At 32.1% G+C, this 15,692-nt stretch overlaps 1 protein-coding gene across 1 annotated transcript in view; it reads right to left on the bottom strand.

The window, feature by feature from the left end:
• LOC136988197 (CDGSH iron-sulfur domain-containing protein 3, mitochondrial) overlaps nt 1-15,386 on the bottom strand; it is a 31,481-nt gene extending 16,095 nt beyond the window's left edge. Inside the window, exons 1-2 of the mRNA XM_067286034.1 lie at nt 15,252-15,386; nt 6,104-6,298 (exon numbers count right to left, since the gene is read on the bottom strand). Coding sequence (XP_067142135.1) covers nt 6,104-6,298; nt 15,252-15,317 — 261 coding nt within the window. The 5' untranslated portion in view covers nt 15,318-15,386. The remainder of the gene's footprint in view (nt 1-6,103; nt 6,299-15,251) is intronic.
• Between the last annotated feature and the right edge of the window lie 306 nt (nt 15,387-15,692).

Raw genomic sequence — 15,692 nt, 5'->3', positions numbered from 1 at the left:
TATTTAAAAAAACTGTGTAAAATGAAATAAATAATTATATTTCATTCAAAAAACCATTTAAAAAGTGATGAAAATTTTATTCCAGTATAGAGCTGTTTCATCATTCCTGAAAATCTGGTCAGGAACCATAGCCACCCTCTCTTATTATTTTTGCTAGTTTTTCTGGAAAGCTCTTGGCAGCATTTGTTTGCATCTGTAGATGTGATTTGCTCTTTAATTTTAATATTGTGAAATGCATTTCTTTTTAAAAATCCTGTCAGCAATCCTTCACTAGAAGAAAATTCTTTCTTTCTTTCTTTCTTTAACTGTAAGTTGTTTGAAGACTCGTTGATGATAATTCCTGTAGTTTTTTTTATAAATTCAGTGTGCCTTCTGGTTTATAACATTTCCATCCAAAGGTATCCTCTTTTGCATCAAATTCTTAATCTAAAGCACCAAAAAATTTTCAATTTTTTTCTTAGATTTTTTCTAATCTCTACTGTACAATGATGTTTTTGAGCTAAGTTTTGATCTGCAAATGATAGATTTACATATAGAATTTTCATTCTCTAATTGTTCTGACAGTTGATTTTGTTCAAGCCAAAACTTTTGCCCACAGATGTTGAACCATCACCACTTGCAAGATAGTCCCAAGATTTTTATTTTTGTTTCTAACGAAATGGCTTTTCTTTTCCTTTCCTTTCCTTTGTAATTTTAGACATCTTGAACTCTTAATCTACCATAAAAATTATAATTAAAATATAGACTTATATAGACATAATATAGATATTTAATTAATCTTGTAAAAATCTGTAAATTAGACATATTACAAACTTTAAAAAAAACCACATATATCTTTTTATTCTTTAATATACCTAGCAGAATAACCAATACACTTCATTCTTACAAAAATGTAGTACTAATGATACTTCAAAAATGAACTGATAGAATGATACAATACTTGCATCATTCGTGAAAACCTTACACAAACTAATAAATTACTTTTACTTTTCATCAACTCTTTCTTCTTTAGATAGATAGCCTAATAATAGGATTTAACAATTTGGAGGGCTTATCACACCAAGGCTGACAGAAAAAAGGACCAGATCTTTTAGAAAAAGGTTAGTCTTTAATAATCACTTTCAAATTTAGGTAAGGATGCATTTTGGGTACAAGGACCCTTCACCAGCTTACAAACACATAATACCAACATATAATTAGGCCTATAACACTAACAGTTAACCAATACAAAGGAATTTTTGATATATACAGTGCACTGTATTTACAATTTTTAATACAACCTATGTACTAAAGAACTAAAACTATCGAGTATAAAATTTTTTAATATAATGATGTGATATATCACATTATTTGGGATCAGTAAATGCCTTATTTTCTCCCACATTTTCCAAATTCTGGTAGATGGTCCCACTATTAATAATAAAATATTGTTAAAAAGAATATTAAAAACCAAAAGGGAAGGAAACAACAATGAAATTACTATTATTAAAATAATTGGTTTCCAGACCTTAAACAAAACAAATACACCAAATCCGTAAGACTGTGTGAAGCAAACTGCCTTGTTACAATTCATTTTACAATGTAATGTGACTTTACTCCCACATCTGTTCAGGTTATGTGAAAACGATGTCATTCCACACCTCATGTAGAGCTTCAGTCCCACGTTGTTATTAATTCTAGTTTTGTCCTGTATTTTCAGAATTTCTGTGTGTTCCTGTAGTCTTCTTTTTAATTGATTGTTTTCTGTCAGAATGCTCTTGACACTATCTTTTAAAATTTCACAACCTTCGGTATTGCAGCATTGTGCCACTGATGATATCAAATTGTTTTTGATGGCATATATATGTTCTTTAATTCTTGTCTTTAATTTTCTTCTGGTTTCGCCAATGTATCATTTTTTTATGTGAACAACTGCAATCTAAGGAATAAACTACATTATCTTTTTCTAAATCATTATGTTCATTATTTTTATATTTACAGTTAATCATTTTTGCTATGGTTCTTGTATGGTTTAGTACTAAAATAATATCTAAATTTTTAAATTCATTTTTTGATTTTTCAAAAACACCAAAAACATATTCCATCAATCACGTATCTGGAACCTGTTACCGAGGTGGGTGATACAACAGATAAATATATTGCAAATGTTTTTGAACAATAATAGTTCTTCCTCAGGCGATACAAAAATACAAGCAATGGAACGTAGAACAAAATAGAACACGAATATTTAAAATTAGAATCAAATCCACATCTTGTGCAAGAATGTTGTGTTGGACATGCGCATTTGCTGTGGGTAGTCGATGATTAAAGATCAGTGTCCAAGAGTGCCTGCCAGATGACGAACAAATTCAGCTCCTCTTTGTAATTTAAGCAGGTGGTGGTGTGGCTAGTTTTATAAACAGAAATAGCCTCCAACCATCTCAGGTGATCAGGGAGAGGCGAAGTGATGACAATCCTCACTTGGTTGAAGGTGGCCTCAATGTCAGGGTCAGTTGTGTAAACAGCAAAGGTTGTAGTGTTCCTCCCATGCCGAACATCTGCAGTGTGCTCACGTATTCTAACTCCCAAGGAGCGTTTGGTGGAACTGATGTAAATAAGGTCCCTATCACATCTGTGGTCCTTAAGAGAGATGGAGTAAACACCCGGGAGTCTGTTCTGATTGGGAGAGTCTTTCCCGTTGTGGAGGATTTCCATGATGGTTGGACATCTCCTGTAAGTGATCCAAAAGTGGCATTTGTTGGCGATCTCCATATATAACAATTTAATGTGTAGATTAAATGTGATGGGGACACCTGTTTCATCTTCCGGTCGGTTGTCATTGTGGGTGTGGATGGCAGACACACGTACGGAGCGGTGGTAACAATTAATCAACCTATGGATCAGATTAGGATACCCGTGGTTGGTTGCTATGGGTTTAATATAAAATAATTCAGTGGCTAGAGCTTGCGGAGTGGAGGAATGCAAAAATGCCCTCCTGATTAAAGCGTTAAATGCAGTGGTCTTGTACTGGAATGGGTCACATGACCCAACCGGGATGTAAAGGGAGGCCATACCCGGTTTACAGTAGACTGAAGTGTGGACCGTCGCATGTAGGCAACTGTGAGATGGACCTTGATAACTTTATGACATGCAAAGATCAGGGTGAAACTGATAAAGCTATGTTTGACAGTGAACTTAATCTCGCCACCAGCAACAGGAAAATATGAATCCACGGAAATGTTTAAGGATTTATCCTTGGATGACCAAAATACAAAGAGCTATGTTGCTGATTGGGCTGCTATCAGAACACCTTATGTACAATGCAAAGAACATTTGCAGTACCAAGAACCTCTGAGTGATCCTAGAGATATTCTCCTGGAAATGAAGCACTATGAAAATGCCACAATGTTAGGCTCCTCTCACTTAGCAGGAAATTTTAGGTCCTATCTGTGAGATGCTTTCACATCAAAATTTATTATTATTATTAAACTGGGTAAACAAAATGTTAGGATATGGGTACTACAATATGTGTGTGTTCCAACTAAGAAGTTTGTGACTAATGTGTGATATTTGCAATAGAATATATGTGTGCACTTATTAATGGCAAGATAAAAACTGCAAACGAACCATTATGAAACAAAGTTCTAGGGAAACAAAATAAAAAGACCAAAAAAGTGTTACATAGATGAACGAAAGAGAATCATGTACTGTATTTTGTTTATTTTGTTGTATTACTGTATTAAATAAACATATAATATTTACAGTTTATTAATATTGCATAAAAATAACATTGTACAGGGAAGAGTACACCAAAATTTCTACAGAATATAGGCTACTATAATCAAAATGATCAAACCAGACAAACAATAATATTAGAAAGTGTCAACGTTCTTGAAAAGTAAAATATGAGTAACAAACAGCATTAATTCGGCACCTTTTTATCCATTAATTAATTACCTTGAGTAATTAATTAGTGCATAAAAAGTTCCTATGTTTGACATTAGGTTACATTAATTAATTGTCACCTACAGATGTATCATAGATTACAGTGGTGCCTCGTATAACATACACCTCGAATAACGGACGCTGCGAACAACGGACTTTCTGTTTGGCCGTTACGTGACTCGAGCAACGGACTTTCCGGCATAATTGGTGACTGCTCCATGGGTGCATTCTTTAATAGCAGTCGCTCTGCGTCTCCGCTACTACAGGAGTACACTGCTGTTTGTAGGCATTTAGGAATGACGGTGAAAGAAAGAAAGATGGCAGCGCTCGCACTATCGATAGTATCATGATGGCGGAATCTATAATTCTAAAATATGAGCTTTTAAAGGCAAAAGAAAGATCCCAATTGTAAAATTTAACCATAAAATGGATTATTTGTTGAAAGAGCATTTGAAATAGCCATGAAAAAAATTAGAATGCCAGCTACCATTCGAAAAAAATTCGTAAAGACACTTACATCACCGCGTGCACTAACTTGCGCTTTCACAATTTCTAAATTTTCATTCATAAAACCACATAATGGACCTGGAAACAAAACTATTTGAGCCATGGAGGACGCCATGTTGCTTTCCACCGTAAACTACTGCTACAAGTGGCCGTTTTTGCCATTCGATAGAGTGCACTCCCACCAAAATTTAGGAACGCGTTCCGCAGGAATTTTTAAACAGATGTCGCTCGTGCAGAGTTACGCGGAGGAATAAAAGAACGCACCCCATGTTCATTTTTTATGATACAGTACGGTTATTTTATGCTGCGGAACAAATTAGATGTTTTAACATGTATTTCTATGGGAAAATGCGTTTTGTATAACAGACGTTTCACTTAATGGACATGCACCTGGATCGGATTAAGTACATTATATGAGGCACCACTGTAATATATTAAGTTTAACATTAATATATTGAGAAGATAAAAATTGCTATGCTACTCAAATGCTGTTAGATGGCATGGCAGCAGCTATTCACGTCGGCTGTCTTTGACGTTGAGAGGAGTTTTGTGTATTAGTATATATAGTTTCAAAGGAATATTTTAATATTTTTTAAGTTAATATTTTAAACTAAGATGATAGAAAAATTATCAATCTCTGTACTTCCTCTGAATCATAGAGAGAAGAGATATAGTTCCTTCAAAACTGATAGTTCAGTTGAATGCCTCACTTGACTATTGGCCAGAAATGCCTGTCTTCCCCTTCAGGACAGAAATATGGCGTGATTTTCAAACAATACCATTAGTGGACCAATGAGTATATAAGGTGAAGAGTAACCTACAAATGGTGCTTAAATTGTGCACCAGTCACCCTTTAGGCACTGTGCTTCAGTCATGTTCGGCCATACTTTAGTTCTGCTCATTTTGGTGCCTTTGCTGAGTGCCAAATAGTGGATTTATAGAACTCCCTACCTTCCATCTCCAGATGTTGTAAACACTCCCGACATCTTCATTGTATTTGTAACAGCTAACAAAATTATTATTATTGATTTAAACTCTCTCAGGTTGAGATCTATCAAGATATAGAGTATTTAGAGGTTAGTCTGTAAACCTATCCATAAATATTTTTGTATAATAATCCATTTGTTATTCTTATTTTAATTATCATTATGTATAAATTTAGTTAGGCCTAGTTGTTTAAATAAATAGTTTTGTTATAATCTAACTTGTCTAACAAGTAAGTGTCTAACTCCCTTGTCATTCCCATGTATATTGTCAATCTCGTGTGTAAGGTAGAAGTAAAACCCTCATAAGTTCCAGTCATACTTAAAAACATTTTTAGACCAATCGAAAATTAAATCAATTGAGGGTTAGGATGAGACTAGACTATCCTAACTTGTGTCAGGACCCTGATGTATCAGACAGATTTCACTGATCGCCCTTGTCCACTATAATTAAACCATCTGGAACAAAAGCTGATTATCACATCTACTGTCAATGGAGCAGGGTTTAACGCCCCCTGATTCTCACATAGTATTTGGTATATCTACATACTATATACCATTTCATTATATCTCACAAAGAATCATATGTCCATCAGTTCCTTTAACTTTTTTTATCTATGGACATGATCTGCAGCTCTGATAAGGTTCCAACCATCTCATTCAGATCTGCATTTCTACATAAAATTTACCTGATTTCGGCTATGTCCACAAGGACACCAATCATAAGCTCTTCCAGCTTTGCATAAGAATTTGAAAGGTTTAACATCATAAACCTTTCCCTTTTCGGTCTGATGATAGGAATCGTAATATTGGCGTTCTGGTAAATCTTGCAATTCAGGAATATCCGGAGTTTCATATACAGACAGCTTTTTATAATTCCTAAACTGAAAATATAACATTTTAAAATTAAGAATTGGTATAAATACAAGCAAAATTACTGCTATGAATGAGGTAGTTGAGACTGTATCAGAGGAGCAGCCCATGCCCGTGGAGTAAATCATCTAGGGGACCCAAACACCTCATTCAGAGCTGTAATTTTAAAAGTAAGAATTAATGGCATAATTGCAGATGTGAATGACACTGTTAAGATCCCAACAATGTGAATCCCAACTGTAAAGCATACCCATAGGAACAAAAAAAAGTCAAAGAAACCACGCATTTACAAGTGATCCTTTGTGAGATACAGCCCCAAAATCATCCTACTTCCAGGCACTATAGGAAGTCATGCTACACACTCCACTAAGCCTATCATGTGTTTAACAGACATCATGTGTTGTGCCTATAACATGAATAATAAATGCATTAATTTCTACTTTGACTTTTTTGCTTCTACAGGCATGCTCTACAGCTCTATTAAGGTCCCAACAGTGTCAATCACATCTACAATTGTGCCATAGAGTCAAGGTCTCAAACTGGTGGCCGGATATGGCCAATATCCAGCCCATGGCCTTGATAATTTTTTTTTCTAAAAATCATCTTGCAGGGATTAAAACAGAAAAAATCCAAACTAAGCCAAATAATCATCATAATTAATCAGGCTATTAATAATGCTATAATTAATAATTAAAAATTATTAGTACTAGAAATTTGATACTATAGTTACATGTTAGGTGACATATTTTATCTAAATTAATAATTTATTAAATAATTTAGAATCAACTGGAAAAAAGAACAAGCCCTGAGTGGGGCTTGAATCCACGGCCTCTGCTTATCGTGTGGTGCACTTGCCAGTTATATATCCAAACCCCGAGCAAGCCATATTTCCAGACATATTTAAATAGATATAACCATTCATGATTACTTACACAGGGCTTAAAGCAGTCATGGCAATAAAAAAAAGTGAGAAAAGAGAGTTCACACTGAAAAAAAGCTAAAAAAGCTAATAGTGTTAAAATGAACGAAAACAGGCGTTATTAAAAAAATACACAAACCAACACACATTTTGTATCAATAACATTGCATATGATATTAGATTGATTATTAAGTGGACTGATAAGATTAAATATGAAAATAGTTAGGCTGAGTTTATACTCCAGAAAAGTGACCAGTAAGACTGAATTAAGCCAGAATAGGCCCGCATAAGTTTTCATGTGCCCCGTACAGAATTCCCACCGTTACACAGCAAAGCAAATGGAATAATAACATAACTACCAGAATGTGTTTCCATATAACATGTCAAATTTCAAATGCCATTTATTTCAAGGTACATTTTTTGATTTCTTCATAAAAAAAATGTAATTAAAGAAGAAAAAAAACAACTTCTGGCAGAATCAGTGGGTTGCATGTTCATTATATAGCAGGGGTGGGCAAGCAAAAGTGGGAGCCGAAATGTAGGTTTTGCAAAATGCATGGGAGCCGCAGTTCTGTACTTTTTTATTCTGTACTGCAGTTCTGTACCTGGATTTTATTATATAATATAGAACAAGTATTGAATTTTTTTAATAAACATATTTTCATAAAATTGTGGAAATAAAACTGTAAAAATAATAATAAAAAGCAGAAATTAACACTTTCAGCAAGGGCCACATAAAATTCAAAAAGTGCCGCATGCGGTTCTCGGAGTCTCATTTGCCCATGTCTGTTATATAGCAATACCACTAGTAATTGTGACCTAATCATTTATTTAATAATTTTATCAATATTTTTTTAAATGATTAAAAATAAAATTACAGCATTCATTACTGGTAATACTAGTCACCAAATCTATTCCCCTGAATACGATAAAACAATTTGTTAGTCATTCAACCCACAACTGACAGAGAAGAGAGTTTATGAAAACAATGTAATTAAACATTTAGCAGTTTGTTGCCCTTCACAGTGGGGAACCGGCAGAGTCTATTATACAAAGCTTTCTACTACCCTCAAGTTGAAAAATAATACAATCCCATGAAATTTAACAAATCTGACATTAATAAGTAAATGATGAAATTATTTACAGAGAGTTGATATTTGATAAGTTTAGTTCTTTGCTCTTATAGATCAAATTACAGAAATTATAAATAAAAATCTAATTTTTTAAAAATTAAAATAATAAAATTTCACTTACAAAAGATTGAGATGGAACGCACGCTTTTTATTTTTATAAATCGCTTTGTTTTATTAGACACAGATATTATTCCTATATAGATTTATTAATTATAATAAGAATACATTATGTATAAAATTACATTAAAATAACACTGTAATTAACGTCTGAAATGAAAAAGTAATTGAATCGAGTCTCGCCTCCATATTAATTAACGTGCATTGGTGTAGCCAGTTTGTTATGGGGGCCTAGTAGAGGCTGTAATTTTCTGGGGAGGGACACCAAGTTAACTGCGGGGGGCCGGGCTGTAATTTTCTGGGGAGGGGCACCAGGTTAACTGGGGGGTCGTGCCCACCCATGCCCCTTCCTGGCTACGCCCATGTTAACGCACCACAGTAATTAATTGATCACGCTGCATCAAATTAAATAATTTATAAAAATTGAAATAATAAATATGTTTATAAAATAATTGGCTGTATCTGTTCGCAATGATAATGTAAAACACACTGTACTTATAGTTTAGCATTTCCGATATTTAATTTATTTTTGAATTTTAAAATATAAGAAAAACAATTTTTTAAATAAAGTTTTACGCATCTATATCTGCAACTTTAGATAATACAAAGATGTAAGAATCCATCAAAAAAGTTAATTAATAATAATTAAAATCAAGAAAAAATATGTTTTTTTCGAGGTAAGGAAACTTGTAAAAAGTCAGGTACGCGATCACATGATGCCCGTCTCCCCACTTTGCGTAACCAAATGGTCGAGGTTGAAATAAAACCCCAGCAGAAGTAAAAACAAACATCGGCGCATGTATAGGACAATAAACTTGAATGGGAGCGAAGATGAGACATGACACCATGTAATTTATGCTAATTACTTTCTAATATTAAAATCTTCAATAAATTATAATTAAATTAATTTTTTGACTGAGTTCGACTAGAAGTATATCGAAAAGCTAGATTAAAGTGAAAATAGCAGTTTTTCGACGCTAAATATTTACAAATTAATTTTTTAATTTGGTGCCGGATTGACCGCAGCTGTTCGAATGCGCACGTGCATGAAGAGTTTTATAGTTTGTCGAAATGGAAAATGAAGGACACCGTTAGAATGCAGAAAACCATGGTGCATGCCAAATATATAAGCACCCACTTAAAACCAAACTTTTGTCTTTGTCTAAAGATTGTCTCTACAGAAGTTATTAATATTTAGGATATTAGTTTAAAATCTTGTATTTCCTGGCACAAGATTCGCTCAATCTTTAATTTTACAGAGTGCTAGAAAGATACAAGCTTTGAAACGAGTGTCCTACAATGTTTTATTTAATAATAACAGTAGAAATTTTATTATCGCTCAACAATTATTTTTTCGGTTTTTCTACAGTAGTCAAAAACGAGTAAATGTCATCGTTTAAGCTAAAGAATAGCAGGCGGTTGAGAAGAAGTTTGCTTAGCAACTTACATCAGAAAGTATTGGGTTCTATACGATTTTCCGTTGCTAAAACATGAGTTTCTACTGTTAGTATTAAATAAAATCTATTTCTTTCTTTTGTCCACTGCGCTTAAATAAATACAAATGCTAAAAATAATGCTGTATAAAAATCACTCTTAACGCCAAACTAGAAGTGTACTTGACTTAATGCAGCGTGATTATATCGAAGCACTGCGGAGATCGGTATTTCACAAGGATACAAGCAAAGAGAACCCACGTGCAAATTCCTACAGCATGTGCAGAATATCAAGCTTTGGGAAGCGCCTCTTTTGTTAGTCTATATAAATGTAGTACACTACATGTGTATACGACAGTGCCTTAACATGTCGCGCACGGTCCATAAGGCATACGGGGAAGTGCTGGTTGCTATTTCGCTCCTGAGCGCATTTACGAAAAAAAAATTTTACATGGGAAGTGAAAAAAGCTAAAAAAGTGTGTTTTTCTCAGAAAAAGCTAAAAAAGAGAGGAGCTATGAAAAAAAGCTAAAAAAGAGAGTCACTTTAAGCCCTGCTTACAGTGCCAACTGGGGCAATTCCTTTGCCTGTGGCTGATGTAATAGTCTGATTAATTACGGTGATCATTTGGCTTAGTATCAATACATCAGGTTTTGGGAAGTTGATATTTACAGAAAAAATTCAAACTTCTGTTTATCTATGTCATAAAGGCCTGGCAACAAGAGAACCTTTGTTAGAGCATTTTTTTATTATTTTGCAGTATGTTTTGATTTACCGAATAATAATGAATCTGCTATACATCTATGTGACTGGCTTTTGCTATGTTTAAGTTTGAGATTCGTGTTTTTCATGAGCTATAGAGGGCGTGAAGTTTTACAAAATGGCTACTTTATCTGGGTCGCTTGTAACTAGTCAATGTAAAATGAATTATATATTACTATCCGAGATGATGAAATATGCTGCTTGTAGCAGTTTATTGAGAAATTTTATAGAAGGAAAACAATTATTACTAGCGGGACACGTCATTTTATGTGGTATTATTGAGAAAAATGAGCAAGATCATTCTGCACATTTTTGTGCTCTTTGTCTGCAAACATCAGCTTTGACATCTGTTCTGACATCTGTTCCACATAAAAGGTGTGTTTTTTTTAATGCAGCACTTGAGAAGTGCTTTACAGCTAATACTCTGAAACCCATTTCTAAATGGCCAACACTGCTCGTGACATCATTCACTGCATAAAAAACACACCCAAAATTACTGGAATTTTAAAGTTTATTGAAATATCATATAAAACTGACAGCATAACTTGTTCCTGTAAATCTGGACAACTGGGAAAATGCAAACATTGCTTGGCAGTATTATTGTGTCATAACAGGTAAGCTTGTCTTTTTTCTATAACACAATATGTATTTTAGTGTAATATAAGTAGCTAATTAGTACTGAAGGTTAATTAATTAGTTTTTTTAAGATTTACTAATGTTTATATTAATTTTTAGATTCAATACATCTTAATCTAGCAATTCTTTACATTTTAGTGATTATGCGAAATTCTTTCCGCTTGTTTTTTTTATTGTTTTGTCTTTCTTTTTGTAACAATAAATAAACTAAAATTATAATGAATTTAATTTTTCAATTATAGAAATTAATATATGAAAAGTTTGGATAATTGCTTAATTAATAATGAATTATCATTATCTTTAGAAATTACATTGAAGGACTTGAAAAATTATCCAAGACACATTTGGAATGTTCTTGGAACAGATTAAAAGAAAATGTCCAATTTAATTATGAAATAATTCCAATAAAGAAATTTTGCCATACTGGATCTAATAATAGCAGAATAGCTTTAAATATTGATTCTGAAAAGTGCTTAAACATTTTAACAGAAGCTATAACAAATTCTTCACTAACAAAACATATGTAAATTTTATCTGTTTTAATTATATGAAATGATTGGTCTATAATATATTAAGTTTTCCATTATTATTATTGTAGGAAAAGACGAAAAAGCCTTGCATCTTTACCAAAAATATATAGAGAGATCAACAAAGTTTATCAGAATAATGATGTCAATGCTATTTTCTCCCATATTCAAAACTTTAGTGCAATCGGAGCTTTTAATTGTACTAAATTGTAATATACAAATATTATAAAAAAAGAATTAATATTAACTTTTAAAAATATTGGTTTAGAAGACTTGCCAAAAAGTCTGATTTATTATTATAAAAATAAAGTTATGTTGACTAATGAAGAATGTAAAAGAATATGTCTAGAAAGCAAAGTAAATAAAACATTATGGGAGGAGAGGAACAAAAGAATTACAGACAGTATATGCTATAATTTTTATACGTATCATTTCAATTTTAATCCAAACTGAAATGAAAAATTTTCAAAATGCAATATTTTTGAGGGAAATGAAAATACAGCATATGGCCTTTTGCATGAAAATTATGCAAGAGAATTATATTCTTCACATTCTGGCAAGAGAATTGCATATTATTTCACCAGCTTTACCATGGTTAGGATATATCAACGATAGAATAATAATGAAACAAAATATTCCAACTTCTCTTTTAGAAATAAAGTGTCCAGTAAAGGGAAAGAATGAACCTATCCAAGCCTTAGTTCAAAAGGATGCATTGAAATTTATTGCCATTAATGGTGAAAATATTAAATTAAGAGGCATAAATATTACGGTCAGGTTCAGCTAAGGTTGATGATAACTAATCTGCCAGTGTGTGATTTTGTGAAATATTCATCATTTGATAATTCATTTATTTCTTTTGAAGTAAAAAATGATAAATTTTTAAATAAATTTATTTCAATATTAAAATAAATATATTAAAAGAAATATATAAAGAAATAAAATGCTTCCATTTTTAGTTACTGATAATGAGTAGATTAAAACAATAAAAGTGTATAAACATTATAAATATAAACATTTAAAAAGTTTTTCTTTTCTAATTCATAATGCTTGTTTAATATGGGTGTTTTAATTATTGAAAGATTATCTTGTAAATATTTTTTATTAAATGAAAATTGTAAAAAAAAATCTTGTCTGATGATGTATTAAAAATTTAAACAATTACACAATTATTAAAATAATTTTTATTTACAATATGGTAATTCTTGAATTAAAATTTGTCATCTGACAGTATAGAAGAAGAAAGATTTCCTACAGCTGTTGCAATAATTAAAAGTTCAACAACAACAGAAGTCATTTTCCAGGGAAGTCTTGCTGAAAATATTTTAAAACCATTTAATGGATAAATCTTTCAATGTGCACTCTGGCGCATGCAATATCTTTTGCTCTCACTGCTTCACATTTACTTAATCGTTTACTTTTTTTCAAAAATGGTGGTTGAATTACTTCTGTTCCTTTTTCTAAACAATGTTTATCAATTAAAAAGCCTTTATCAACCATTACAGAATCACTATAAGGTATTAATAAATTTAAGATATCACTCTGTTCAAAGATTGCCTTGTCAGAAGTTTTACCTCCATATGCACTACTTAAAAATGTTGCTTTTACAGTTGTGTCACCTTTATAGTGTGAGTAGCAATGTATTCGACACTTTAAACACTTTGGGCTCTGCACTCTAATTTCTGAGCAGTCCAAAATTACTCTTACATTACAAAACTTCTCGCAAGAGAATTTTATGTTCAGTTCCATCGTTGGTCTTGTTCCAAAGCTTTAATGCCATTAGTTCATTTCAAAAAATTTTTTTGGTTTGAAAAAGTATTTTAACTGTTATTACCTGCCTGACAAAGATGGAAATAGTTTCGTCAAAAGCGCTAGTATTTATAGCGATATTTGTACATAGTTTAACGTCCGTATGTTAATTTTCTCGTCTCTTGCTTATTCAGTGATCAGCGTGAAGTCCAACCATCCTTACAGGAAACTTCTGGAAACATTTAGGCATATTTTAGAAAATATTTGTTTTTGATGGCCAAATAATTGCATGCTTAGGTGTGAAAATTCTTCCTTCAGTACTTGCTTAAAATATTCTACTTGTAGTTGGTACAGAACAGTGGAAAAATAAAGATATAACAGAAAAAGAAATATTTAATTTCATTTTGATTAAGACCATATAATCTTTATCTTCAAAAGAAAAATTAGTATTACTGATTTGTTTTGTTTTACATACATCACTAAAAAGTTTAACAATAGCATTAAATAAATCAAAAGTGGGTATACCAGTTATGGAATTTAGTTGGAATTCTGTCTTAACAAAATTATGTATATTTATCAAAAATTCTGCAGTGGATATTTGTATGCTATTTTTGATGATTTTTATCATATTATGATTACTGATTACTGATATATGATTACTGATTACATATATGATTACTGATTTTTATCATAATTAGAATTATAACAGTAAAAGTGTTTCAGCAGCTTCTCTATCACTAATTCCAGACTCAATTGCATGGGATGTTTCTTCTGTTTGATACATTGTTTCTGAAAATTTCTTTTAATTCTTTGTTTTTGTGCAAACACTGCTCTCCGGCAAAAGTAAACTTGGTACGGCAGTTTTCTTTAATTGTCTTCTTTTACATGCATATGCTAAAATTTAAATCAGAATTATTTCAAAAAATTCCTATATCATTTCACAATTTGAATAGAATTACATTTTATTGAAGATAACTCTAAAGTATATATTAAAAACGAATAGAAATACTAAATTATATTTAGACTATATGCAATTTTTTTCAGTTTGATTTTTTAATACTATCGAATTACAATATTCTAAACATATTTATAGAAACATGATAGCATACTTACACAACAAAATATAATCTTCAGGGATAAAATGTTTCGAACATACTACCATATATTTCGTAACTTTTTTGCCAATTCTTAGCAGCCAAATCCACTCTTTCCGTCAGTTACGTTTCTGAGATTCTCCAAATTCTGATTTATGAAAAATCATCTGTTTTTCATGTGGAAATACATGGAAACTTATATCAGGATCACGTATGGCTTTGGAATTACAATTTGAAACACAACAAAAAGCTTTACTTTTCTTTTTACTATTCATCTTCACTACTGACAATACACAAGGAACATTCAAACGACCCAGATAAAATAGTTTTGTTTTTAAGCACCAGAGGGCGAGCATGCATTCAGTGAAAAACGCGAATACCTGCAGTATAGATGTGGTTTCTTTGACTTTTTTTGTTCCTATCAACTCTACAGCTCTGTCAAGATCCCAACCGTCTCATTCGGAGCTAGAATTGAGCCGTATCATTCACATATAATCTTACCGAATTAATTAATTATACTGAATTAAAATACACAATAATTTTAATGTGATAATTGTAAACAAGGTAGAATTGATCATTAATTTAATGGCATTTACCTGAACAATTGTGTTTGATTTAATGTTCGATAATCTTATACAAGTAGAGAATGCTCGAGTATTCATTTCTAAGCATTAAATGTAAAAATTTAAACGAGAAATACTCTACTTCGGCATCGCACGCTCTCTGTATAAGACGACGGCAGGCTAAGTGTTGCCAGCCTATACTAGAAATTCCAACACAAATTACAACCAAAAATTGCTGTATAAAGCACCGAAAGCGGTCATTTGATTAAAATTTATATAACAAAAACAAGTTCTACGTTAAATTCTACATGATAAGCTGAAATGTCATGCATGAAATATATCGTTTCAAATACCAAAATTAATTTTTTTAAACTCTTTCCGCCCTGTGGGCACTAAGAGGGCCTTTTTTAGCATGTCCATTGTGGGTTAGGCGAGTCCCACAATGGAGCGACCAGGTGATGAGGAACGGAGCCC

Source organism: Centruroides vittatus, unplaced genomic scaffold (assembly GCF_030686945.1).
Source record: "Centruroides vittatus isolate TY-2023 unplaced genomic scaffold, ASM3068694v2 scaffold_324, whole genome shotgun sequence".
In the NCBI taxonomy this organism is placed as follows: domain Eukaryota; kingdom Metazoa; phylum Arthropoda; class Arachnida; order Scorpiones; family Buthidae; genus Centruroides; species Centruroides vittatus.
The sequence above is the reverse complement of the archived record's forward strand: the minus strand, read 5'-3'. Positions and strand labels throughout refer to the sequence as shown.